Below are 25,341 nucleotides of genomic sequence, written 5' to 3'. Positions count from 1 at the left end.
AAGGCAGCAGCTTAACCCACTGAGCCACCCAGGCGCCCTGCTTTACCATTTCTTTTGAGCTCTCTCTGTTTGAAAGTTAGTTACATACATCACACCCCTTTGCCCCTAAATATTTCAGTGTGTATTTCCTGAAAACAATGACACTCATTTACAGAACTAGAGTATATTTACTGACCTTAGGAAATTTAACACTGATAGAATCATTTACTATCCATATTTCAATTTTGCCAATTAACTCATGAAGTCCTTTATGGCATCCCCCCTTCAATACAGATCTAGTCTAAGACCATGTGTTATCTTTAGATCTATCAAGGCTCTTTAGTATCCTTTAGTCTGGAATAATTCCTTAGCTTTCTTTCTATTTATCATCATTTTTAAAGAGATAGCCTCCCACCTTCTAAAACAGAATGGCCCTCCATTTGGGCCTGATGTTTCCTTGTGATTAGGTTCTGCTGCGCCTCCCCTCTCAGACTCCTGAACAGGCGATGTCTGCTTTCCTCACAGTATCACGTCACGTGCAGCACATGCCCTCTGTCCAGCCTCTCAGTGGAGATGGGCACGCTGGTCCCCTGGTCAGGTGTTATCCAATGTCTCCAGTCCGTGGTCACATTGTCTTTGTTCTCTTACCACAAATCAGCTACCAGTGGGGAGACACTTTAAGACCATGTAAGTATCCTGCAGAGAGAGTGTGAGAGGAGATGATAAAGCAAATGGGGCAAAATGCTAATTGTAGGCTGATATCAAAATCCCCCACCTCTATTTAGTGCCCATTGATAATATTTGCTTGTTTCAGTCTTTTTAGCATGATGATTACAAGCTGATGGCTTCTAGATCCAGCACTCTGTTCACTTATTTACTGAAGTGTAGATGTCATTGTACTATAAGTAAGAGGCTTCCCTTTTCTTCCATGTGTCTGCCTGTCATCCATCTCTTATTCATCCATCCATCTATCCATCCATCCATCCATCTATCCATCCATCCATCCATCTATCCATCCATTAATCCATTTATCCATCCATCTATCCATCCATCCATTAATCCATTCATCCATCCATCCATCCATCCATCCATCCATCCATCTATCCATCCATCCATCCATCCATCCATCCATTCATTTATCTATCCATCCATCCATCCATCTACCCATCTTCTCTCAATCATCTTTTCATTGAAGTATAATTAACATATGGTGTTATAGGAGTTTCAGGTGTACAATATGATTCAACAATTCTATATATTTCTCAGGTCTCATCACTATAAGTATACTTCTAATCCCCTTTATCTATTTCATCCCTCCTCTCATCCTCCTCTGGCAACCACCTATTTGTTCTCTGTATTCTGGAGTCCGTTTTTTTTCTGTTTGTTTCTTTTTTCTTTTGTTTATTCATATGTTTTGTTTCTTAAATTCTGGGAATGAAATTATATGGTATTTGTATTTCTCTGACTGACTTATTTCTCTTAGCATAATACACTCTAGCTTCATCTCCATCATTGTAAATGGCAAGATTTCATTCTCTCTTGATGGTTGAGTAATGTTCTATTGTAGGTATATGTATCACAACTTCTTTATCCACTCGGCTATGGATGAACACACAATCATCTATCTTATCAATTTGGACACACATATTCCCATTTTTTCAATTATTTATATTTCAATTTACATTTATTCATTACTTTGGTGTTAAAATTATTCCAGATTTGGCCTGTGGGAGCCCTTCAAGATGCCTTTGTCTTTTGGGCATGCCTTGGTCACTTTCTCACTTTCTGGTACTACAAGATGCTCCACATTTGTCCTGTAACCTCCCCTGTCACAGACTAGAATCAGCCATTACTCCAAGAAGCCCTAATTTCCCCAGGTGGGGACTGTTCTTAGAAACCAAGATCTGAGTGAGACTTATCTATTGCTACAGGGGTATTCTTGCTTTGCCACTAAACCCTTGCAACAGAAACATCTTAGAGCTAAGAACACGCACACACACACACACACACACACACACACTACATACATACATACATACATACACATAGGCTTGTCTGTTTACATCTCTGGGTTCTGAGCTTTTGGAGCCCAAGAAGCATGTGAATGGTTTGGTGGTCGTCATCTCAGAGAAGGTGATAACATTCCTGGTGACCCTTAACCACAGTAGGGAGGGATGACTAGCAGACACTGTGAATCCTAAAGCTGGAGTTCTGGGAGCATTCATATGTCACCTACAGGAAGAGACACTCCAAGGTCTTTCCTGACCACCACATCTCTTAGGACCTTGTAATATGTTCCCAAAACCTTCTTTTTTACTCTACCTGCACATCCTCTCTGGTCTTCTGGGCAGCTTATCTACTATGATCTCTGTCCCTCTCCTGGTCTCTGCTTTTTGGTTGCAGTTCATTCGTGGTACAGGGTTACTGAGCCTGCCCCCTACCAAATCCATTTTGTTGCCCTGTCAGGTCCACTGCCCTTTCAGACTATGAACTCCGCCCTGTAGACCATGTTTCTGGATTGCTCTTGTCGTGCACAGAGCACACTTTGGTGCCATAGTCAGTGTGAAGTGTGATGGAATGGGGATGACTCCCTCTTTTCCTGGGTGTGATGGCTGCCCAGAATAGCTTCTTACCACCCCTCCTCTGCAGAGCTGGAGGAAGTTCTTTTCGGTGCCTTTTTTAGAGAGAGAGACATGGGGACAAAAGCAGCCAAGGGTCTCACAGGACCAGAGTGTGCATGTTTGATTAAGGAAGACTTGGGTCCTAAGGGGTTAATCTGGTCAGGGTCTTCCAGGTTGGGGATTGGGCTGAGTAACAGCTGCATATCAGGAACACAATCTTCTCTGGGCCCAGCTAGGGACAACCACCACTTCTGTGTTCCGAGATTTTGAACCAGCCCTCCTGTTGGCAGAGCCAGGCTGCCCAATTAAATAATTTCACAGAGGCATTTCAGAGGCCAGAGGAAGTTTTATTACTTCACGTCTGTATGTTCCAGACTTTCAGACAAATTCAGACAACACAATAAGTCATCAAGTGAGAGCCATTTAAATAAGTCATGTTATTTGCTATCACCATAAACCTGCAGTCAATGTTATAGCATTCATAATTTAGAGACAAATGTGAAAATCCCTCTATACGGACATATTTAATCAGTGCTGAACTAGCCTTCAACTCCAAAGCCGTATGGTATTGTAGTCAACGGGAGTAGAGATAGTCCTTTAGCCCAGAGGAAGAAAGATTGGCTCTCAGCACCTAGTGCAGAACTAGGTTCTGTTGAGTTGGTACTTGTGGGCAGAGCTGTTACTGCTATGCAATTTATTTCTCTGTAGTGTCCTCTTTGTCCTTGGATTGTAAAGCATTATTAAGGAGTGAGACTCTGCATAAAATCTAAAGAAAGTTCTAAAGAATTGGTACCTATTGTCCCAGGGGATGGTGGGGACCTTCGCAGATCTTTGGACTAAGCAGACTTCTAGGTAGATTTCTTTCTGGCTCCTGGATTCATCCATACCCTGCCCAGGGCAAATTTTGGCAGACTGAAATCCTAAAAAGAAATGGGAAGATGACCCTGAAATCCATGGTGAGCAGCGTGTGCTGTTAGCATAATATATGCTGTCCTTTGTAACCCAAAGACTTGGCCTCTCAAGGAAGGCTTCCGGGCCAAAGTGCAATATGAAATGAACCTTGACAGATGTGTAGGATTTGGCTTTGTGAGGTCCGTCCAGACTGGGGAAAGAATGTGAGCAGAGAAGGTGGGAGGGACTGGGGCAGAAGGCGGTGAGGAGGTAGAAAAGGCACCAGGAGTGGAGACAGGAAAGACAAAGAGAAAGCCAATTTGTAGAGTAAAAATGCCTTCATAAAGTATATCCTAATAGAAGGAAGTGTGAATAGGGAAAGGTTTTCTGTTTATTGAGCTTCTACTATGGACCTCATATATTAGGTCATTAATCCCCAGAATGACTGTGCTAGATAATTATCATCTTTATTTAATAAAAGAAGAAACCGAACTCAGAGACGATATCCATCTCTCTGGACCCAAAGCACTTGGTTCTTTCCAAGACATTCTCCCTCCCAAGTCCTCGAGTCAGGGGACTTAGCATTGGGAGATCCAGATTCGAATCTCTCTGGTACTTACAGGCTGGATTAAGTCACTGGACTTGAGTTTCTCATCTGTAAGACAGAGAGCAGACTTTGCTTACCTCCCAGGCTGTTGAGTAAAGTTACACCAAACTAGCTTCAATGACGCCTGGGATGCAGTAGGTGCTCACTAAGGCTCATAGTCTTGGACTCTTCTCCACAGAGAGCTAAGTGCCCCAGGAACACATGAGCACATGAGGGGTTCACTGAGCCTCTGCGCTCCCCAAATGAGGATGACAGTAGTGCTAAGCACACCACATTCCCATGCAGCAGGAACACATACACACCACACATACACACCACAAGCAGCTAGTGAGTGCATACACACTCTCTCTTCACCCCTGTACCTTGCTCAAGCCTGTCTTCTCCTTGGCCACCCTCAGCTCTGGAATGCCCGGAGAACAGCCATTTCGAGGAGTGTATGACGTGCATGGAGACCTGTGAGACGCTGGCCCTGGGCCCCATCTGTGTGGACAGCTGCTCTGAGGGCTGCCAGTGTGACGAGGGCTACGCCCTGCAAGGCAGCCAGTGTGTCACCCGCAGCGAGTGCGGCTGCAACTTTGAGGGCCACCAGCTTGCCACCAATGAGACCTTCTGGGTGGATGTGGACTGCCAGATCTTCTGCTATTGCAACGGCACAGACAACAGCGTCCACTGTGAGAGCATCCCGTGCAAGGGGGACGAGTACTGCATGGAGGAGGGAGGCCTCTACTACTGCCAGCCTCGCACTGACGCCTCCTGCATCGTCTCGGGCTACGGCCACTACCTGACCTTTGATGGCTACTCCTTTGACTTCCAGACCAGCTGCCCCCTTATCCTCTGCACCACAGGAAGCAGGCCAAGCTCAGACACTTTCCCCAAGTTTGTCGTCACAGCCAAGAATGAGGACCGGGACCCATCCCTGGCCTTGTGGGTCAAACAGGTGGACGTGACTGTGTTTGGCTACAGCATTGTGATTCACAGGGCCTACAAGCACACAGTGCTGGTGAGTAGTCAAGGCCAGACAGCAGGAAAGGAGCTGGGATGTGAGTGTGGGGGTTCGGGGTCAGCGGGCCAGGCTCCAGATGAATCGGGCTAGCCTAGAATCCATGGAAAAACACAGGCTATTAGAGCAGAGAGGGGTCCTGGAGATTTTCTATTGCTTTATCTTATACATAAGGACACTGAGCCTCAGAGAGAAAAATATTCTGCTCAAAGCACCGAGTTAGGAACAGAAATTGTATCCCTCCCAATGTAGCAGAGCATGTTGGAGAGAGCATAGACCTAGCTTCGAATCCCAGCTGGGCTACTGCTGTGTGTCCTCAGGCAGTCACTCCATCTGTAAAAGAGAACACATGCCTAGCAAGGCTTAGACGTCTGTCAGTGGTACTGCTACCCCATCTATCTCCTCCCCTTTATGGAGCCCAGGATGAGAGTCCTCTGCTCTGGCCTCCTTCCCACCTCCTCCTGTCTCCCCGTTGGACCCCACGAGATCCAGGAGTTTAGGAGTCTTGTACACATCTGGAGCCTTCAGCGGCCTCCTACAATCTTTCTACTTGCACCTCGGTGCCCTCTTTCTACCCTCCACTCCCTTGATGAAGATAGGAGCAGATAGGGCTGGAGGAGCTGGGTGTGCTCATTGTCCAGTCTGAGGACATCAGCTCCTGCAACAGACCCAACCCCTCCTTCTCCCTGGTCTTGTTCTGAGCAGAACCCCTCAGGAGGGCTGATGAACCAGCCAGCAGCCCTGCTCCGGCATTTTGGAGGAGCCGATATGGGGCATGAGCCTCTTAGCATAATCCTCACTGATCTGTGGCGTAATTTATCTCTAAGGGGGTCTCCTGTTTCACCTTGTATACATTCTCTGAAAAATACTGAGCTCTTACTCGGGAGTTCCCTGAGCAGCTCTCCAGATCTCTTTCCTTCCTTAGAATCTCCTCACCCGCCTTCTCTGACAGAGAGAAGCTTCCTAACTGCTTGCCCTTTCACGTTTATCCAAAAATGTGCCTTCTTGGCATCTAAGGCAGGGACTCACCAGGCCTATTCCTCTTCCCTTCCTTGGATATGATATGCAAAGCCTGACTGCTTCCCTCAGCGCTTCCCAGAACCGTTGGCCCGTGTAGCCATGGCCGCGTGAATCGTATTTCCATTCCGGGGTGGGAGGTGCTCGTGTCTGACTCGCTCGGTACTTGTCCTGGGCTTCTTGAAGGCAGGACCTCTGCCTCATTCTTCTGTATGTGAAATGACTATCCAGAGCTCTGTTGTCAGGACACTCAACACATTTGTCAAGTGGATGAATGAGACGACAGAGCAGCCCTCTCTCCTACGGTCCCCAGGACCTTCATTTTGCTGCTGGCCACGTCCTCATCAACCTGTGGGATGAAGCTGCTGCGGAGGCAAGATAGGAAGACATCAGAAGCCTGGCCTGGAGCCACATAAGGCTCCCCATATGTCCCGACAGTCGAGGCTGCCTGTTGCAGGAACAGTGCTCGACTCCATTCTCCCATACACATGAAAACAAACAAGCGGGCCATCTTGTCCATGTGGCTTGCGTCTTGTGAGTCTTTGCTCCTCATCTGATCCATTTCTATCCTTAGGTTTACGCATTTTCATGCAGTTCCGTATCTCCTTGACATTCAACACCCACCATTCTACCTTTCAGTTTTTTTTTTTTTTTTCTTTTAAAAGTAACATTTGCTCATAGGTCCTGTCTCATGGAGTGTATGAGGAGACTGCATTTTCTGCCTTGTGTTACACACTCTTGGGCATTTAGGTGTATGGACCTCTGAGACTCATATGCTGTTTTCTGACCCAGTTATTTTCACAGGGAGACCACTGGGGCCTTGTGAACCGACCCTTCCTCTCCTTTGTGCAGTCCCTGCTCTCTCCCGTGGTGGCCGATTCCCTGCTCTCCCTGCGTGTCTCCCTCGCTTCCTGCTGTTGGGCCAAGGCCCTGATGAGTCAGCTCACCTTCCCGGCACGTGTCCCGCCCTGGTCTCATGGGATGTGTTCATGGCTAAAGACATGAGCCACAGACACCACACTGCTTGCTTCTTCCCCTGTAAAGTGACGGAGAAGGAAGGCAGTATTCATTTCCTGGGGCTGCCATCACAACACATCACAGACTAGGTGGTTTCAAGCAACAGAACGTTATTCTCTCTCAGTTCTGGAGGCTAAGAATCCAAAATCAGCTCCTAGCTTCTGGCGGTTGTAGGCGATCGTTGGCCTGTGACAGCATCACTGCAGTCCCTGCCTCGTCTTCACGTGGCCTTCTTCCCTCTGCGCCTTCTGTTTCCTGGGCCAAGTCGTGCTCCCCCTTTAAGGACACCAGTCTTTGGATATGGCACCCGCCCCCATCCGGTATGACCTCATCTTGATGTGATGCACCTGCAAAGACCCTATTTTCAAATTAGGTCACCTTTACAGGTATCAGGGTGGTGGTGGGGCTTAAGACTTCAGCCTGTCTTTTGTGGGAGTGACACAGTTCAACCCACAAGAGGGAGTGCGTAATGGGCACTGAGGAGGAATTGATTAAAGGCGTGGAGTGGAGAATGCTAACCAGGGTATGTCTGTCTGTCTGTCTTCCTTCCTTCTTTTTTTCTTTCTTTCTAGATTTTATTTTTTTTTTTAATTAAATATAAGGTATCATTTGCTTCAGGGACAGGTCTGTGAATCATCAGTCTTAGAGACAAAGGGAAAGAGAGAGAGCATGAGAGCACGAGCAGGGGGGATGGGCATAAGGAGGAGAAGCAGACTCCAGGCTCAGCAGGGAGCCCAACCCAAAGCTTGATCTCAGGGCCCGTGGATCATGACCTGAGCTGAAGTCAGGCATTTAGCCTACTCAGCCACCCAGGCACTCCCAGAGTCTGTCTTTCTAAGTCACCCAGAAGTCCTAAGTGCTCAAGCTGCAAACCATGTACGGCTTGCAAATCTCTGACATGCAACTAGAGTTCAGGATGCTTGAAGGTTCTTTTCTTTGGGGGCCTGAGGGATAGATTTAGCATTTACTTTGAATTATTAATATGCATTACAGGATCTGCTTGTTCAATGATTTGCATTTGTTTTTCCCGTGATGTTATTATTAGTCACCCTTTCTCCCTGAGACAAGAATAATGACCATCACAATGACAGCGTGCAATGAAGTGTTGGGGGAAACACAGCAGGACCCCCCAGATCACAGCTGGTGCTCCCAGAAGTGGAGGGACCGTGGAAGTGCTTCCTTAGGCTGCAGGGTCCCTTTATGCCTCTGACCTTGCCTTGCACTAAGAAGTACTGAAGGATGTAGGGAAACCACGAAGACAAGGGACGCTAGAAATAAACATGCTATTCCAGTGAGGTTTACAGGGGTGAGCAGCGGAAGGCGAGTCCTCCTAAGGGCACTGCAGCAGCCCACGTCTCAGCCAGCCACAGCCAGAGCTCCGCAGACATTTGGTCTCCCCTGCCGTGGCCTCTGGGCTTCAGCACAACCAGGTGCTTCATGGTCTAGGACAAGGGGAAGGCTGTCAGAATCCTCACAGCCAGTGTCTTTAGTCACTTACGGCCATCCTGTGGCCACGAGAGAAGAGTGAAGGTTTGCACAGCACCCCAGCTCAGGTTAGTTTGATGGGCTTATATTGAGGCTCGTTCTGTGCCAAGCTCTGGGGCAAGAAGAATGAATCAGAAGTGACCTCTGTCCCAAGAGAACTCAGAGTCTTGTGGCGGAGATAGACGTGTTAGCAGGTTATGGGGATGTCATGGAAAATGCTCCAAAAATGTGCCATGTGGAGGGTCATGAGCACACAGGTTGCCTCCTCCAGCCTCGGAGGCCTCAGAGAAGGCTTTCTGGAAGAGGTAACCCAGAGCTGAGCCTTAAAAGATTATGTCAACCAGGCCGAGAATGAGATAAAAAGCATTCTAGGAAAAGAAAACAAAGTGTTTTCTTTGTGGGGTGAGGGGACCTCAGGACAGCTGGAGAAGCTATACACAAGCATCAGGGCCAGCTACATAAAGGAAAGTTCTCTGCTAAAAATCTGGTATGTGGTCTTATTCCTAACACTTAGGTATTTGAAACACATGTTCTGACACTCATCCGCACGCCCTGTTCTCTTTCTCTCCATACCTTCCTGGTCCCTCCATCAGGCTCTGCCTCCATACCAGCCTCTCCCTTTTGGTCATAGGGATCCTCTGCTTCCTCTCCCTCTGCTTCCTCATTCTCTCCGTTTGTCCCTCACAGCGACAAAACAGTGGAGCGGAGATAGAGGCCGCATACATGGGCTTCAAAGGCAGAGAGAAGCCGAGCCTGCCCTTCTGAGTTAGAGGGGGTTCCTTTCTCAGGACACTCCTGGGCACGACAGAATCTGTAAGCTCTTTGGTTTGAATCTGGTCCTATTGCCTCCCTGCAAGGTGTGGCCTCCTCTTGACACCCTATAACCAAGGATACAGAATGCAAAGAAACTCAAGAGGAAAAGCAGGCTGGTACACAGAAGCATTTGGATATACAGCTTTTAGTTTACTGGTGTGGGTCTTCCAGGCAGGCGGGAGTCCCCTCAGCCTCCACTTCCCTCCGTGACCTTGACATCCATATCCCCTGTGTCTGCACAAGACCCACATCGCCACCTCCAGGGCTCCTGGCTGAGAAATCTGTGCTCCCCAGGCACAGTCTCTCTCCTGCTCTGCTCCCCCCCTCCCCCCGCACTCCTGAAATGACCTGTCTGCCATCGTCTTCACCTCCTCCCTTCTGGGTGCACAGAATGAGACATCCCTCCCCTCCGTGGCCATTCACCACCAGTCCCTCTCTCTTTGGCCTTCTGGGAGATCTTGCCTGTCTGCCCTCTTCTCTCCCTCCTGTGTTAGGTCCTTCTCTTCAACCCATAAACATGTTCATTCTAAAGCAAACCATGATGCGCATTCACTGCCAGCTTCAACTCAGTCCCTCTCCTCCCCTTCCTTTCCAGGTTCCTGGGGAGATGGATCTTCCTGGAAGATCTGCTTCCATATCTCCAATTTGTTGAACTGTGCCATCTGACTACTGGTCTCCTCACTCTACTCAAGTTTTCTTATGAAGGTCACCAGTGACTTCTTTTTGCAAAATGAGCGGGTCTTTGTCAAATGTCATCTCATGGCCTCTGTCATGTATGACATTGCATGCAAGGCCTTCCATGATCCAGGTCCTCCTACCTCCCCATCTTCACTACTCCCAAGGCCACATTTTTATGCTCTAACAGCACTAACTTGCTGCGGCTCATCCTGCTTATCTCTCTAGTTGACCTGTACTTGGGCTGTGCCCTTTCTCGGGATTCCTTGTTCTTCATCTCATTCCTCCTTGACTGGCCAACACTACTCATCCTTTAGGACCAGGTGTGTGTGTATCATCTCTTGCAGGCATGCCTTGTGCTGTCCCCAGGCTGAATCTGGTGCCTGTGCATCTGTTTATCTTTATCATTGTTTTTATCAGGTGATGTTATTAGTATTGATTTATGGACTTCACTCTGCCATGAGCCCTGTGCTTTATTCCAGCATTTAACACAGTGCCTGGCACACAGTGGTGCCAAATGAATAAATAAATCCTTCCTAGACAAATATTCATAGAAGAGGAGATAGTCGACTTGCAATGTGAAGGGTAAACATTGCCCCATAGAGAGGAAGGACAAGGGGAGGGGCATCATTGCTGGGTTAGGTCGGACTCCCTAGAGGCAGAATCTGACTTGGGGATTCCTGGGAAAGTGAGAGAAGCCCCAGAGGAAGATAGTTCAGCAAGGATGTTGTCTGAGCTGGAGACCAGCTTCAGCCTGGGCCACCAGGAGCTCTGGCACATGACCTTCACACAGAGTTGATCCCCTGGTTCCCTGTATGGGTCTGTCATTGGCCAAGGGCTACCCTTGGGGTGGAAGGGGGCAATGGAGTAGAATCATAACCTTCCGGGCTTCCAATAGGCCAAGACCACTGCCCACAGTCAACGATGATGGAGGATGAGGTCTCCGGATAGGATCCAGAAAGAACCATCACACTTTCAGCAAAGGAAATGGCATGCAGCAAAAGACCAGCACAACTTGGTCCATCTGGGGAAAGGCAAAGTGTTGGGTATTGCTGGACTAGGGGAAGTAAGTGAGTTGGGTCCGAGAGATATGGGGGCAGGCCCTGGAGAACCCTCTTTGGGATCTGCTGAGTGTATGAGACATTTGATTCAAGCTATAGAGAGGGTTTGAAGAATTGGATTGATGGCTTTTAATTGCATTAAAATATGCTGGAGTAGCAGCAGTGAGTGAAGGGAGGAGAAGGGCAACATCAGAGCAGGTAGACCAGGTGGGAGAATACTCAGTAGTCAGGGTCAAGGTGGTGAGGGCCAGAACCACAGCAGTAGCAGTGTGGTTGGGGGGTGTCGGATAAGGGGGGTGGAGATTAAGGTCAGAAGGGAAGGCGTTTCTGGTTAGGGAGCAGTGTTAGAACACCCCCAGAAGAGCACCCACCTGCCTCTCTGGAGAAGACAACCTGCCCTCCTGGACCTCACAGTAGTCTTATTTTCTGTCTCATACCCACACAGCCAAGGGCTATAGGATTTGGTTCATCTGAATCAAAATAGGGCAGTGCAAGGGCAATGCATTTCTGCGGTTGTATGTTAAGGGATTTCCTTGTTTTACAAATAAAAAATATATGAGAGGGCCCTTTCAGTGTCAAGGGCCCTTTCAGTGTGGGGCATTGCGCTGGGCATCCGGTGGGGAGCGAGGGGGAAGATGGATATAAAGATCAATAAAGTGTGGTTCCTGCCCTCATGATCTTGTAGGCAAGACAGAAATGTAGACAACTGACCATGATGTAAGGCTGATTGTGATGTTGCTTCAACTGTGGGGCCACACAGGCTTGAACTTGGCCAAAGGTGAACAAGAGCACAAATATAAATAACATTCTGGTTGCCCGGATGAGGGAGTGATTAATTCTCACCACAGGCTCGAACAGTCTTGCTTTATAGAAAAAGGCGACATCTGAGCAGGGTCTGGGGGCAGGAGGGTGGTTGATGGGTGAAGAGTGGTATTCCAGGTAGGAGGGACAGCAAAGTCAAATCATTCCTCCGGGGGAAAAAAATCCCAAAGGAATGAATAAATTGGGGTTTACCTAAAACCGATCCACCATACAGCTGGAAATAGGAGCACTGGAGTTCTACAGTTTGGTATTTTAGTCTAAACTTTAATTGAATTCTTATTCCCCTCTCATTACTTTGGAGAAAACAGTTTGAACTCCTGGGGGAAATAATGCTATGTAAACAGAAGGCATCGAAATAAATAGGTGTATTAGTGCACAAAGGATAGTCATTTAAGTCTGCTCAGATCCTAATAATAATAGTTGACTGACATAAATGACACTACTTGCCAAGATTACGTTCAACCTATTCCAACCCCCCTTTGGGGCTGCGGCTCTCGAGCCGGATCGTTCGGAGAGGTGGGTGTTCTCTGGGCACACCTCATTTCTCTACTGCAACCCTCTCTCTCCTGTAGGTCAACAATGAACGCTTATATCTGCCCCTGAAGCTGGGACATGGGAAAATAAATATCTTTTCCTTTGGCTTCCACGTGGTGGTGGAGACAGAGTTCGGCCTCAAGGTCGTGTATGACTGGAAGAGCTTCCTGTCGGTCACGGTCCCCAGGAGCATGCAGAACAGCACAGTGGGCCTGTGTGGCCGCTATAACAGCGACCCCGAAGATGATCTGGAGATGCCCATGGGTCTGCTTGCTTCCAGCGTCAACGAGTTTGGGCAGAGCTGGGTGCAGAGAGACACCTTCTGCCAGGTTGGCTGCGGGGACCGCTGCCCTTCCTGCGCCAAGGTGGAAGGGTTCTCCAAGGTGCAACAGCTGTGCAGCCTGATCCCCAACCAGAACGCCGGCTTCGCCAAGTGTCACAGCAAAGTGAACCCCACCTTCTTCTATAAGAACTGCCTGTTTGACTCCTGCATCGATGGGGGCGCCGTGCAGACCGCCTGCAGCTGGCTGCAGAACTATGCCAGCACCTGCCAGACTCAGGGGATCGCCGTGACCGGCTGGAGGAATTACACATCCTGCTGTGAGTCCTCCCCTGTCCCTCTCTCCCGGTACCTGGTTTCTGCGGGTGGCCCAGGAGTCCAACTCCGTAGATGTTCATGGAGCAGAGCCCTCTCAGGATACATATGCATTTGGAATTGAGTTTGATCTCTGAAACAAGATACACAACCTCCCAGAGCCTCCATTTCCCTATCCATAAAATGGGAATAATACCCTTTATTTCATGTGTTGCTCTAGAGATTAAATAAGATCACGTACATAGAGCACAGAGCACCACCGATGGCATTTGGACTCAGCAAGGGCACAATACACTTTTAAGAAAGGACTAATGGGGGAAGAGTGAGTTAGTCAGATAGTTACTTTGTTCTAGAACCTCATGGGTGCATCATGGTGCTGGTAATTTACGTGTTTTCTCTAAGCATGCTGTAGTGTTGGATTCATATATGTCATGTATCAGTCTTTGTGTTTATGAAACATAGCAGGATGTTAAAAGCATGAGAAAAAAGAATTAGAACCCCTGGATTCAAGCCTTGCTCTGTCCTTAAACGCTGGTGTGACCTTGGAGCAATTTGCTTTTCCACCCTGGTTCTTAGTTTCCCCCTGATGATGCTTTGATAATGTCGCTGCCTATACCCTTTATGCTACAGAAACATCCAGAGGATCAAATTAGGTAATTGAAAGCATACCACATTGTATGCATGCCAAGTGCTGTTGTTGTTATATTAATGGCTTGTTCTGAGCCAAGCCCAGTGCTAAACACTTTATCAACATTATCTCGTTTATTCTCCTCAATAACCCAATTAGTCAGGGAGAAACAGAGACTCAGAGGAGTTAAATAACTTGCCTAAGGTCATACAATCTCAGTGGCAAACTCAGGATTCGACCTTCTCACCCCAAAGCTCACGCTGTCAACTCGTATACATTGTACTGGTGTGTTATGAACTGGAGTAATTCGCCTGCATTGAGCACATCATAAAAGGAAAAGATGGGGCGGAGAAACCACTAGCGGTCTTTGGCCAGGCTGCCTCGGTCCATTTTCCCATCTCCATCTCATTAACGACAGCAAATCTCTTCTAGGCCTCGCTGTATGAAAAGCTTATCAATGGATGCTGAATGCACAGAACTCTGTATGAGTGACTCAGTGGGGGTCTCAGAAAATAAACTCCCTTTCCACACTGGAAAAGGGGGGAATGTCGACGAAAACCCAGAAACAGGGTTGTAGTTTAAGGCTCCCATGGCTGGTTTGCATTCCACACAACTGGATTCATGTAGCTAGTGGGGGAAGGGCGGGAGGAAGTAGGGAGAGGGAGGGAGAGGTGCCGATACCATTTCAGCCAGGCTTGGTCCCTGAGGAGGCCAGCGGGAGTCACTGTCCAAACTAATTGGCCTCTGGTGACTTCAATGAAATAAATATGCTTATAAAAAAGTCAGGATCTGGATAAGTCCCCAGAGCTACTCTGGATTCATTGGGGTCAGCACCATGGAGCCAGAGAGCTTGCCTTCACCTAAATCAGAAAACCAGGCTTTGGACCTAGGGAGCTAGATGTGGTGCGGGATGGGGAACTCTGCTGGGAAAGAGACCAAGAGACTGCCTGCTTCCTCTTGAGACTTACAGTAAGGAGGCCTCTCTTTTCCTGTAGCCAGGTCGTGGTGGCTGAACTGCTCCCTGGGCAGCTGGGATGGGGGTCAGGGCATAGTGGGTGCTAGAACCATGCTCCTAGCTGCTATGCACAGGGAAATCATAGACAAGAACTGTTTTTAGAGGGGGGTAATGTCATTAACACTCACGTTAAATGCCAGGTCTCAATTTTTGTCACTCATGGTAAGGAAAAGAAATTGTGTGGGGAAGCCCCTTTCTTACCTGAGAGGAAGACAGTGCCCCTGCCTCTATCAAGCTTGGACCTGTAGAACTAAAAACAATGCATTTTTTCTGGGGAAACAGTTTTGAAAAGGCAGACTCTTCAGGATACGAAGACCATTTTTTCTTGTTCTTCTGCCTCCTCAAAGTTCTGCACAGACATGGGTTGCCTCCTTTATATATACCAATGGGGAGCTCTATCCAAGGCACTCAGAGCAGAGTCTGTCCTGCTTCACCCTTGGCCTTGGGCCACATCCCTGCCTAGACCAGCTGCCTGCCAAGATCAGTTAAACCTCCCCTGACCTTGGCATTTCAGGATGGGGGCAAAGATCCAAAAGAGAGCTCCTGGGGAGATAGATGCTGATAGTGGCTGGGGGAAAAAAAAGAAATGCTAAAATAAGAGAAAAAATTATACTTTAAAGAAGGTATGTGGGTGGGGATGGGGGGCGGGCGCAGTTGGAGGCAGCTGAGTTTTCCATTTTGAATTTCAGAAGCAGAGAAAAACTGCAGGAGACTGAGTCCTAACTCAGGCATTCCATCTGAGAGACTGGTGAACACAGAAAGCCTGTCTTCAACAGGGTGGTTTGTAACCGTATGGAACGTGGTGGAATGTCTGAGAAGCGAGGGCGGGGTTCTCAGCCCCCGGCCCCCCAGAATTAATCCAATTCAACACTCACATGTCAAAATACGAGAAATGGTGTTTTCAGGAAGAAATGGGGTAATACAGAATGGTCTTTTAAACTTACCCCTTATTGGTGACAAGACAGAATGCTGTTGTTTTTCAACGATATTGGCTATTCCTATCAATGGGATAATTTATTACCCAATTACCGTATTTGTAAATGCTTTGGAAAGCTTCTCCACCCAAGTTGAACAAATAGGTTTAGACGGGGAGAGGGAGGTCTGTTGTCTTAATTACTAAGCCCTCCTTAAAATTCATTCAGCTGAGTCTGTCCTTTCTTCAGCCCCTTCATGGGGGACTTAAATTAGCATTGTAGATGGTGAGTGAGCATACAGTAAGCCATAGGCGAGGAAGACCGTAAACGCCTAGCAGTGACTTGGCTCTATGTGCCCGACACTATTCTACATGCGATATGAGTCCTCGCTCATGTTCTCCACCCAGCCACCCCGTAAAGCAGGCGCTATTAATAGTCCCATTTTCTAGAGGAGGAAAGTGAAGCTCTGAGAAATGCTGGAACTTTCCCAAGGAAAGTGGCTACAGCCAGTGCTCCTTCTACTGGGCACTGCTGCCTCTCTGACCCTGGGAGGACCAGGGATCCGGGGGACTGGAGACCCTCCGCCCGACACTGCAGGGTCTTACAGGACCTCTGCACAGGATCAGGTCTGTGGAGGCTGTCTTCCAACTTGCGTGGGCCGCTGTGAGAATTAAGTGGGCTGATGTCTCATCATTCATGCCACGCTGTGCGTGACACCTGGCGAGTGCTCAGACAGAGCTGAGTGTCATTTTCATTTTCCCTTTCTTATTCAGAGTCCTGGATCCCAAGTCTGGTAATTAGGGGTTCTCTCACAGATTTCTCTGCAGATCCATTAAATTCTTCTCCTAATACAACTGTTCCCACCATAATAGCAGAAGCTGTCCTTGAAGTACCAGGCAGTGGACTAGGAGCTTTGCAAAATACACCTCATTTTCTCTTAACAACTACTTGGTGAGGGAGATATGAGCTGCCCTTGACAGAGGAGGAAACGGGCTTCGAAAAAGTAGGTACCTATCCAGGTGATAGTGCTAATTAGCGCCAGATCTAGGGCTCAAACCAGTCAGCTCAATTCCACAGCCCTTGTCCACTGCATTGTATTTCATCACTTTTCGGGGCAATCCATGCCTCCTTTCCCCCTGCCCCCAAAGCACAAAGGCTAAATCCATCAGTGTACTGGCCACGACAAGAGCCACATTTGTGACCACAGTGGAAATCCAAGGGTAGAGCCATCATCCCCCACAGCTCTCATACTTCATTGGGGTGGCAAAAATCAATATTAAGAATTTTAAAGTTTGTACTCAAGAATCTAATGTTTATTAATCCTACCTCCCCTGTTCTTGGGACTGTTTTGGGTGTCACAGAAGAACCCAAAGTACAAAATAGGTTAGAGTCTAGTTGGGGAAATGGGGCCAGCATACTTGGGACAATGAGCATTTCGAAATAGCTGGTGTGTCTTCTCAGATAGTAAAATGTATTGTAGAGCTTCAGCAACAAAACCGAATTAATGCTGGGACATGAATAGAAAGATCAACCAGTGGGAAGATGAGAAAAATCCAGAAATAGGCCCAAACATTAAAAGAGAAATTAGTATTCCATAACGCAGGCATTTCAAATTACTGGGGAAAAATGTATTCTTTAATAAATAGGCAAGGGACAAAGGACAAGTAGAAGGGGGAAATAGCTAAATCCCCGCTTTACTTCTCACCCAAAAATAAAATCCAAACAGAATCAAGATCAAACATAAAAATGTCAGTTATAACAGTACTAGGAGAAGACAAAGGCATTTTTGTTCTCATGTTTGGTAATCTTGCAACAGAGAGGGCCTTTCTAAGCAAAATGCCCAAAGCGAGAAGAAAAGCCTGATAAATTTGATACCTTTTAAAATTTAAATTTCTATATGACAAAAACATAATCAAATACAGGTTCCCCTCCAACCTGCCAAAAAAGAAGCAATTTAAAAGCCAACAGTAAATACTTTGTAACACAAGACAGACAAAAGTCTATTTTTAATTTTTAAAAAGCTTTTACAATGTAATACAAAAATCCAACACCATAAAATGCACAGAGGACATGGAAAAGAAATTCACAGAGGGAAACATACATACAAATGGATTATAAACAAGTGAAAAGCTGATCAAAGAATGCAAACTAAGTAAGGATATAGTAATTTTTTTCAATTTTTTTATTGCGGTAAAATATACAGAACATAACATTTACATTCTTAACTTTTTTTAAACTCATTTTTAAGTTCAGTGACATTAAATACTCACATTATGTATTCACATTGCTGTGCAACCTCCACCACCACCCCTCTCCAGAACCATTTTTATCTTGCAAAACTGAAGCTTTATGCCCATGAAACACTAACTCCTCGTGCCCCACCCATCCAAGCACCTGGCAGCCTACTGTTCTGTTTCCTATGGCTATGAACTTGAAGACTTTGGATACCTTCTCTAAGTGGAATCACACAGCATCTGTCTGTTTGAGTAGCTTATTTCACGTAGCATAATGTCCTCAAGGTTCATTTATGCTGTGGTATATTGCAGAATGCCCTTCCTTTTTAAGGCTGACTAATATTTCATTGTGTGGATATACCACATTGGCTTTTCTATTCATCCATCCAGTGATGCTTGGATGGCTTTCATATTTTAGCCATTGTGAAAAAGGTGGCTATGAACATAGGCGTATAAAGGTCTCTCTGAGAAACTTTTTTTCAAATTTTTTGAGCATATATCTAGAAGTGGAATTGCTGGATCACATGATAATTCTATTTTTAATTTTTTGAGGAGCTGCTATATTGCTTCCCACAGCGACTGCACTATTTTCCATTCCTACCAAACTGGCCAAGGGTTCCAATTTCTCTGCACCTTTGCCAACACTGGGTTTTCTGAGATTTTTTAAATAGTAGCCATCCTACTGAGTGTGAGGTGGTTTCTCATGGTAGTTTTGATATTTATTTCCCTGATGATTAGTGATATCGAGCATATTTCCATGTGCTTAATGGCCATTCGCGTATCATCCTCTTTGGAGAAATGTCTATTGAAGTCCTTTGTCCATTTTTGAATTGACTTTTTGTTGTTGTGGTTGAGTTGAGTTTTATGAGTTCTCTATATATTCAGGGTAGTAATCCTATATATATGAGATTGAGATATGTATATATTATATTTATGTATGACATTTAACCTTATGCATTTCTAAGGATCAGAGGTTTGGTGCTACACACTCAGCAAGGATGTGTGAAAATAAACCTCTTCATGTAGTGCTGGTAGGAGGATGAATTCACGTAGCCTCTTTAGAGGGCAATTGGGTTGCATCTATCAAAAATTTAAACATAGGAACCCTTTGACCCAGTAATTCCACTTCCAGGGTTTTATTATACAGAGTCATTTACTCATGAGGTCAAAGATATATGTCTATGGATGTTCACCGCAGCATCATCATAAACAGACAATACACATACCAGGTAACAGTGCAAAAAATGGAAGGAATACTGTCATGAAAAAGCAATGAGCGGGAAAATATGTATATTATGCTCCCACTCATGTGAAAAAATGGGAATGGAATACACACATGCATGCAAGTGTGCACACACACACACACCTGGGTACTTCTATATGCATAGAAGATTTCTAGAAGATTCTACTCTAATTTGTTACCAGAGGTTGCTTTTCTGTTGCACTTTTACTTGTATGGCTTCCATTGTCTACCACAGGCAGGTAGTACCTTCTACATTAAATGTTTAAAAAAAATCTAGATCATGGTATTGGTTACATGAATCTATACACGTAAAATGCATGCAAAAAAGTCCAATTTTACCATTAGGTAATATAAAAAATAAAATGTGCCCCAAATGTATACTGTATGTGGTATAGAGAAGTTCCCACATGATAGTACTTGTGCTTTTCATATACGTTGATTAAAATAATAGCTTCTATAGAACTTTCCAGCAAACCTGTCTTTAAAGATTGGCTAACACTGAGCGTTTACGTGCTAAGCACTGTCCAGGCACGCAGACTCACAGAATTCCTGACCCCCCCAGGCCGTGAAGTCGGTGCCAGAAGTGTGTGCATTTCACAGGGAAGCAGCTGGGCCCAGAGAGGCTGGGTAACTGGCTTCAGTGTCCTGCAGCTCGCCCCAGACGCCCGCTCTTCTCCAGGACCCTCACTGCCTTCCCCAGGAGCGTCCACACGCATCTGAAAATGGTAGAGCGTAGTTCACACCCACACGCGCCGCACACTTGCCTCCTCAGAAATCCAGGGGTCGGGCACCCCGTTACGGACATGTATTCCTGGCTTCGAAAAGATTCTGCGTTAGTTCTGGGGTGAAGGCCAGTTGCCATTGGTGTAAGGGTCGGGGGCGCTCCGCCCGCGAGAGGGGGCTCCCCCACAGAGGGCACGAGGAGGGCACGCATAAGGGACAATGCGAGCATGGAGCGCCCCGGAAAGCATGGGGGCGCCCGACTGAAGCCCAGACGCACGTGAGGAGGGGGATGGGGCGTGGAGGCCACAGGTCAGAGTGAGCCCCCAAAACAGGGCTGAGTAGAACACAAAGAGTACGGGAGGGAACCCCAGGAACCGCATCCGTTTGCCGCCCAGCATTTAAGCGGGAGGGAGGCGGAGGGAGGCTTCCCGGAAGCAGAGGGGCCGCGGGAGAGGCTGCGCGCGCACTCCCCGCCGGGCTCCGCCTCCCCCAGCGCGGGAAGCCGCGGCCGCAGGCGCGAGGCCTGACGGGTGTGTGCGCCTTGTATTGCAGCCGTCACCTGCCCGCCCAACAGCCACTACGAGAGCTGCGTGAGCGTGTGCCAGCCGCGCTGCGCCGCCATCCGCCTCAAGAGCGACTGCAACCACTACTGCGTGGAGGGCTGCCAGTGCGACGCGGGCTACGTGCTCGACGGCCGGAGCTGCATCCCGCCGCACAGCTGCGGCTGCTACGCCGACGGCAAGTACTACGAGGTAGGCCCGCCCGCCGCGTCCGCCCGCCAGCTCCCCCGGTTCGCGAGAGATGGTGCCTCTCTGTGGGACCACGAGGGCAGGTCGGGTGAGGCCCCGGCTCGCGGAGCCGCCGACGGGGCAAGGCGCTGGGGCCTCCCTGCCCGCCTGGCCCCGGCACCGGCGAGCCTCCCGCGCTGGCCCACGCTCTCCGCGGGCATTTGGGTCTCTGCCCCCGCGGTGCCTTCTCCAGGCCCTTCCTTCCCTGACCCGTGAATCTCGGTGAGCGCTTCCGAGGCGGCCGTAGTGGGGAAATACGGCGGCTGGCATCCGACATTGTAGCTGTCTTAGATGAGGACATTTTTAACCGGAAAATACGGTGCTCGAGGCCAAGAGGAATGGCCTTCGTTCTTCGGGCTACTGAAGTGCCGCGAAAGCGTGTGAAGGCCGCCATCTCCTCGTGGCCATTTGTCACTCCGGGACCGTCCCCAGAGAGTTCTGTCTGGACTGTTCAGTGCTGTTGTCCCCTCTCCCCCCCTTCTGCCCTCCGCTTCCCTCTCTGGGGGGACTTCAGCGGAGAGCCGAAGAAGTCGCCCTTCGCAGACATCACTCCTTAAGACCTTCCGCGACAGCTCCCTGAATCATGCACGTTCTGTGCTTTAAAACCTTTCTTTATGTGCCCTATACCAAGCTAGAAAAGGCCTGCCCTGGAGAAAGTGCTGTGGTCCTGCCTCAAGCCGGGTCTCTGCTTCGGTGACGTGCCCGTCTTCTGCTGGTGAGGAGACCGGTAACAACTGCAAGTACGGAGTATCTGCTCCCGCAGATCTCGGCGTTGGAGGTGCTGCCGGGGACGACAAAGCATGTCCCCCGCCTTGAGGAACTTGAACGTCTGTTCAGGAGAAACAGGCACTTTAAAGAACAAGAGAACGATGACAAAATAACACATCAACGAGTGAAAAATCACACCCTACAGAACTCATCAATTTTAAATGAAAAAGAATTGCAGCACTTAAAAAAAAATCTAATTGAAACGTCTGGATTGGAAATAAATTAGGCAAAAAATAAAGAATGTCTCCTTTTTGTAAAAATGTATCACCTCGTTCAAGAACCACCAGGTTGAATTTATTCTGAGAGTAAATAAAAGAGAGGGAATGTGGAGGTTGCTTTAGGTTCACAGTCAGTGGGAAATCGGCTTCAGTGTCCAAAGACAATGCAGAAGATTAGAAAACAATCAAGGAAGACTTCCGGAGAGAGGTGAGTTTAGCTCTTACAAATACTGCCTATTTGAAAGGCAAAGGCAGAACACGTGAGAAAAAAATAAGGTGTTCCTTTTCTCATGGTCTCAGAGGAGAAATAACCAGACTCAAAGCTGAAAAAGCCCTCTTGCAATCTCTGCTCCCTGGTCCGGAGACTTTACTGGCATGTCTGCATCCATTAGGGGTGCCTTGCCCCCCTCAGCAGGGATGTTGGGTGTCTGTGGCATCATGGAATGGAGCCGGGTTTGAGCGTCACTGAAGCACACCGCTGGTGGTGGGGCACTGAGCAAACTGTGTCATTGCCCTGAACTTTGGGTGCCCCATCCATGAAATGTAGTTACTAATACCAGCTCTGTACGGTTGTTGTACAAATAATGTCCACCAGGTGCCTCACCTTGTGCCTGGCACCGAGCAGCCCAATAATCGGGAGATCCTATTGTGTTCGTTGTTTTTATTCCCTTGAGTAACATTTTGTCAAAAAAAAAAAAATCCAGGCATGTTAATGAAATGATGCATATAAAAGCCCTTGGAACACTCAGGAAACGCAGGTACAGCTCTCCGAGGCTATTAGCACTATAAACATGATTATCGGATTTTCATCAGTCAGTGGGATTTGACAACGGTTTCTATCTGGTAAGTAGCAAACTCACAGAACAAATAATCCACATCTCCTTGCCACCATTCAAACAAGCTTGGGGGCCTGTTTATACAACACATTTCTTTGGAAATAAAGGGAGAACACATCTAGCCATTAGCATGTAAGGTAATCACCCAGCTGTCATTGCCAGGTCTAATTAAGGTAAAGGAAGCCGCACTGGGCCCAGTGACTCCCCTGTGAAGCTAGCTTCATGATCAAGTTCTCCTGTGGGATGAGTTATTTACCCTTTATCATATCCACATATGCCAGGTTATTTTTCTCTTTCTGCCCATGTAATGTCTGACTTCTTATCAGAGAGAGGCCAGACCATCCACTCAATTATTTTGCAAATCTGATAAGAGAAATGAAGTCAATTTGCAAGGCGGCTGGCACCCGAAATATTTTTCAGGTCTGGAAGGAGAGAAGACTTGGTTCCAGGAATGAGTTTACTTTGAGGATGAAAGAAATAGTGGCATCTTGACATGCACTGCACTGGGGAAACTTGTCCTGGAGATCTCGTTCTCTATTTACCTTCAAATCCGAGTCATATCTGTTTGTCATAGTCGGAATTTTGATAAGTCTATCCTTGAAGCTGGAAACAGTGACCAGACAGCAGAAGCCTTCTTGTGCCTAGTTCAAACATCTTCTCTGGAGAGTGCTGTGCTGGTCAATTGAATTAGTGCCTAGACCGTGGTCTTGGGACCAGGTCTACTTGTTGAGACCACACCCCACCTGGACAATCATGACCAATTTCCAACAGTTACCCGGAGTTCTCAATCTAGAACAAGGGCAAATTCAAGAGCACAGATTCCACCAAATACAACTGGGTCTACAGACGATTGCTTGTTTGGGGAAGAATAGGAAATTACAGGCTGCCATCATGGGGGATAGGCTTTGCTACAGGTATTTTATGTAACTATATAATTTCTCACCTTCTCAAGGAGGATGAATGGCTCTTCTCCAGTAAGAACAGTAGCTACAATTTATTGAATGCCTACGCTATGCCTGGAAACATGCCTTATAATTTAATCTTCACAGCTGCCCTGTAAGACTGTATTATTACCTTCAATTGACAGCTGAGCCAAGGAAGGTTTCGGAAGGCTGGTAGTGCTCCTCAGAGTGGACACGGAGGGTCCAGGGCTGGGACTGAAACCCATAATCTCCCTGTTCTCTAGATTTCTCCCCTCAGAACACGAAGGAATGGAGGTCCTTGCCACTGCAGTAAATTCCAAGTAGATAGGTATAAAGACAAAGTTTGGAATGGCCGTACTCAGCAAATGTTGAAATGACTCATTATAGGAATTGGTTATAACTTTCTTTTAACCTATTTAAGAGACGAAAGGGCAGTTTTATCATTCTTGAGCGAACTGAAATTTCATCCTCGAAGTGGAGCGGGTTCTTGGCGGGACTAATTTCCCACCAAATATTTTTCCTTTTCACTTACTTCGACTAAGAGCTAGACATTCACAGGTTGCTTGTGCTTAGTTCTACAATCCAGCTATATGAGTCCCAGGTTCTTGACTAATAAAACCAATAAAGACTAACTTGTATGTTGTCTGGCATCTGAGTGGTATGGAACTAATGTCACGTTTGCATGGAAGCAGCCCCCCTCCTGCTCCCTGTTGCAAATGCCAGACCCCTTGGAGGGAGACTAGCCCAGCCCGGAACAGGGTCCGGATGCAGGGGCGCCCCCGGGAGGGACGGGGTCCTCGCCCTGCGCACAGCCCCAATTTAACGCCCGCGGTTTCTCTTGCAGCCCAAGCAGCTGTTCTGGAACAGCGACTGCACGCGGCGCTGCCGCTGCTTCCGTCGCAACCTAATCCAGTGCGACCCGCGCCAGTGCAAGTCAGACGAGGAGTGCGCGCTGCGCAACGGGGTGCGTGGCTGCTTCAGCACCAAGACCTCCTACTGCCTGGCTGCCGGCGGTGGTGTCTTCCGCACCTTCGATGGCGCCTTTCTCCGCTTCCCCGCCAACTGCGCATTCGTGCTGTCCACCATCTGCCAGAAGCTGCCGGACATCTCCTTCCAACTCATTATCAACTTCGACAAGTGGTCGGCGCCCAACCTCACCATCATCTCGCCCGTCTATTTCTACATTAATGAAGAACAGATTCTCATCAACGACCGGAACACTGTCAAGGTGACGGGCCTGTCATTGATTCTTAAGACATACCCGGAAGGAGGCTTTGGCTAGGGGGCGTTGGGGTTTTCCCAGACAATCCAGTGTGAGGATAATAGATTGTTCCTCTGCATATGCCCTCCACAGATGACCAGATTTTCAGGAATGAAAGTCTAAACATTCCACAGGTGTGACAACGGGCCCTGTTCTGTCCTTTGCTGACCATTCTGGGGCCAGTAATGACCATGTGGGTGCTAAAAGAGTCTCAGGTGATAAAATGGTAGATAAGTCAGCTTTGACTCTGCATTAATTTCCAAAAAGCATCTTGTTTTTAAGAGTCTTTAAAAGTACTCTTGGCTCTGTTCAGCTGTACCAAGACAAGCTCTTTCATTTCTGCTCTCCTTTCTAAAAGCCAGGTGAAGGCAAGCATTTGCCTATAAAAATAATGACCTCGCTAAAAGCCTTATGGAGCATCCCCCACTATCAGAGGGCTCCATGATGACATAGCAAATGAAAGAAAATGGGAGGCTGAAAACTGGGATTTCTCTTAGGTTGGCCCTTCCTTAGCCTGGCTGGCTGGCTCAGGTGAATCTTAGACTGGCAGATTAAATAAATGTGAATCTCCAACCCATATGGGTCCCCAGCTTGGATTCCTCCCACCCCTTCCGGGTAAAGTATAATCTGCTCTGATAAACTACTGAAAGCCACCTCAGCCTCTCAGCTAAAC

General features: G+C 47.6%; 1 protein-coding gene across 1 annotated transcript in view; it reads left to right on the top strand.

Moving 5' to 3' along the window:
- The window catches only part of TECTA (tectorin alpha), a 68,341-nt gene that overhangs the window by 26,881 nt on the left and 16,119 nt on the right, over window positions 1-25,341 (top strand). The window contains exons 10-13 of the mRNA XM_059415153.1: window positions 4,497-5,098; window positions 12,561-13,122; window positions 20,427-20,626; window positions 24,252-24,635. Of these exons, the coding sequence (XP_059271136.1) occupies window positions 4,497-5,098; window positions 12,561-13,122; window positions 20,427-20,626; window positions 24,252-24,635 (1,748 nt within the window). The remainder of the gene's footprint in view (window positions 1-4,496; window positions 5,099-12,560; window positions 13,123-20,426; window positions 20,627-24,251; window positions 24,636-25,341) is intronic.

Source organism: Mustela nigripes, chromosome 1 (genome assembly GCF_022355385.1).
Source record: "Mustela nigripes isolate SB6536 chromosome 1, MUSNIG.SB6536, whole genome shotgun sequence".
In the NCBI taxonomy this organism is placed as follows: Eukaryota; Metazoa; Chordata; class Mammalia; order Carnivora; family Mustelidae; genus Mustela; species Mustela nigripes.
Note: the sequence above shows the minus strand (reverse complement) of the source record. Positions and strands in the feature narration are given on the sequence as shown.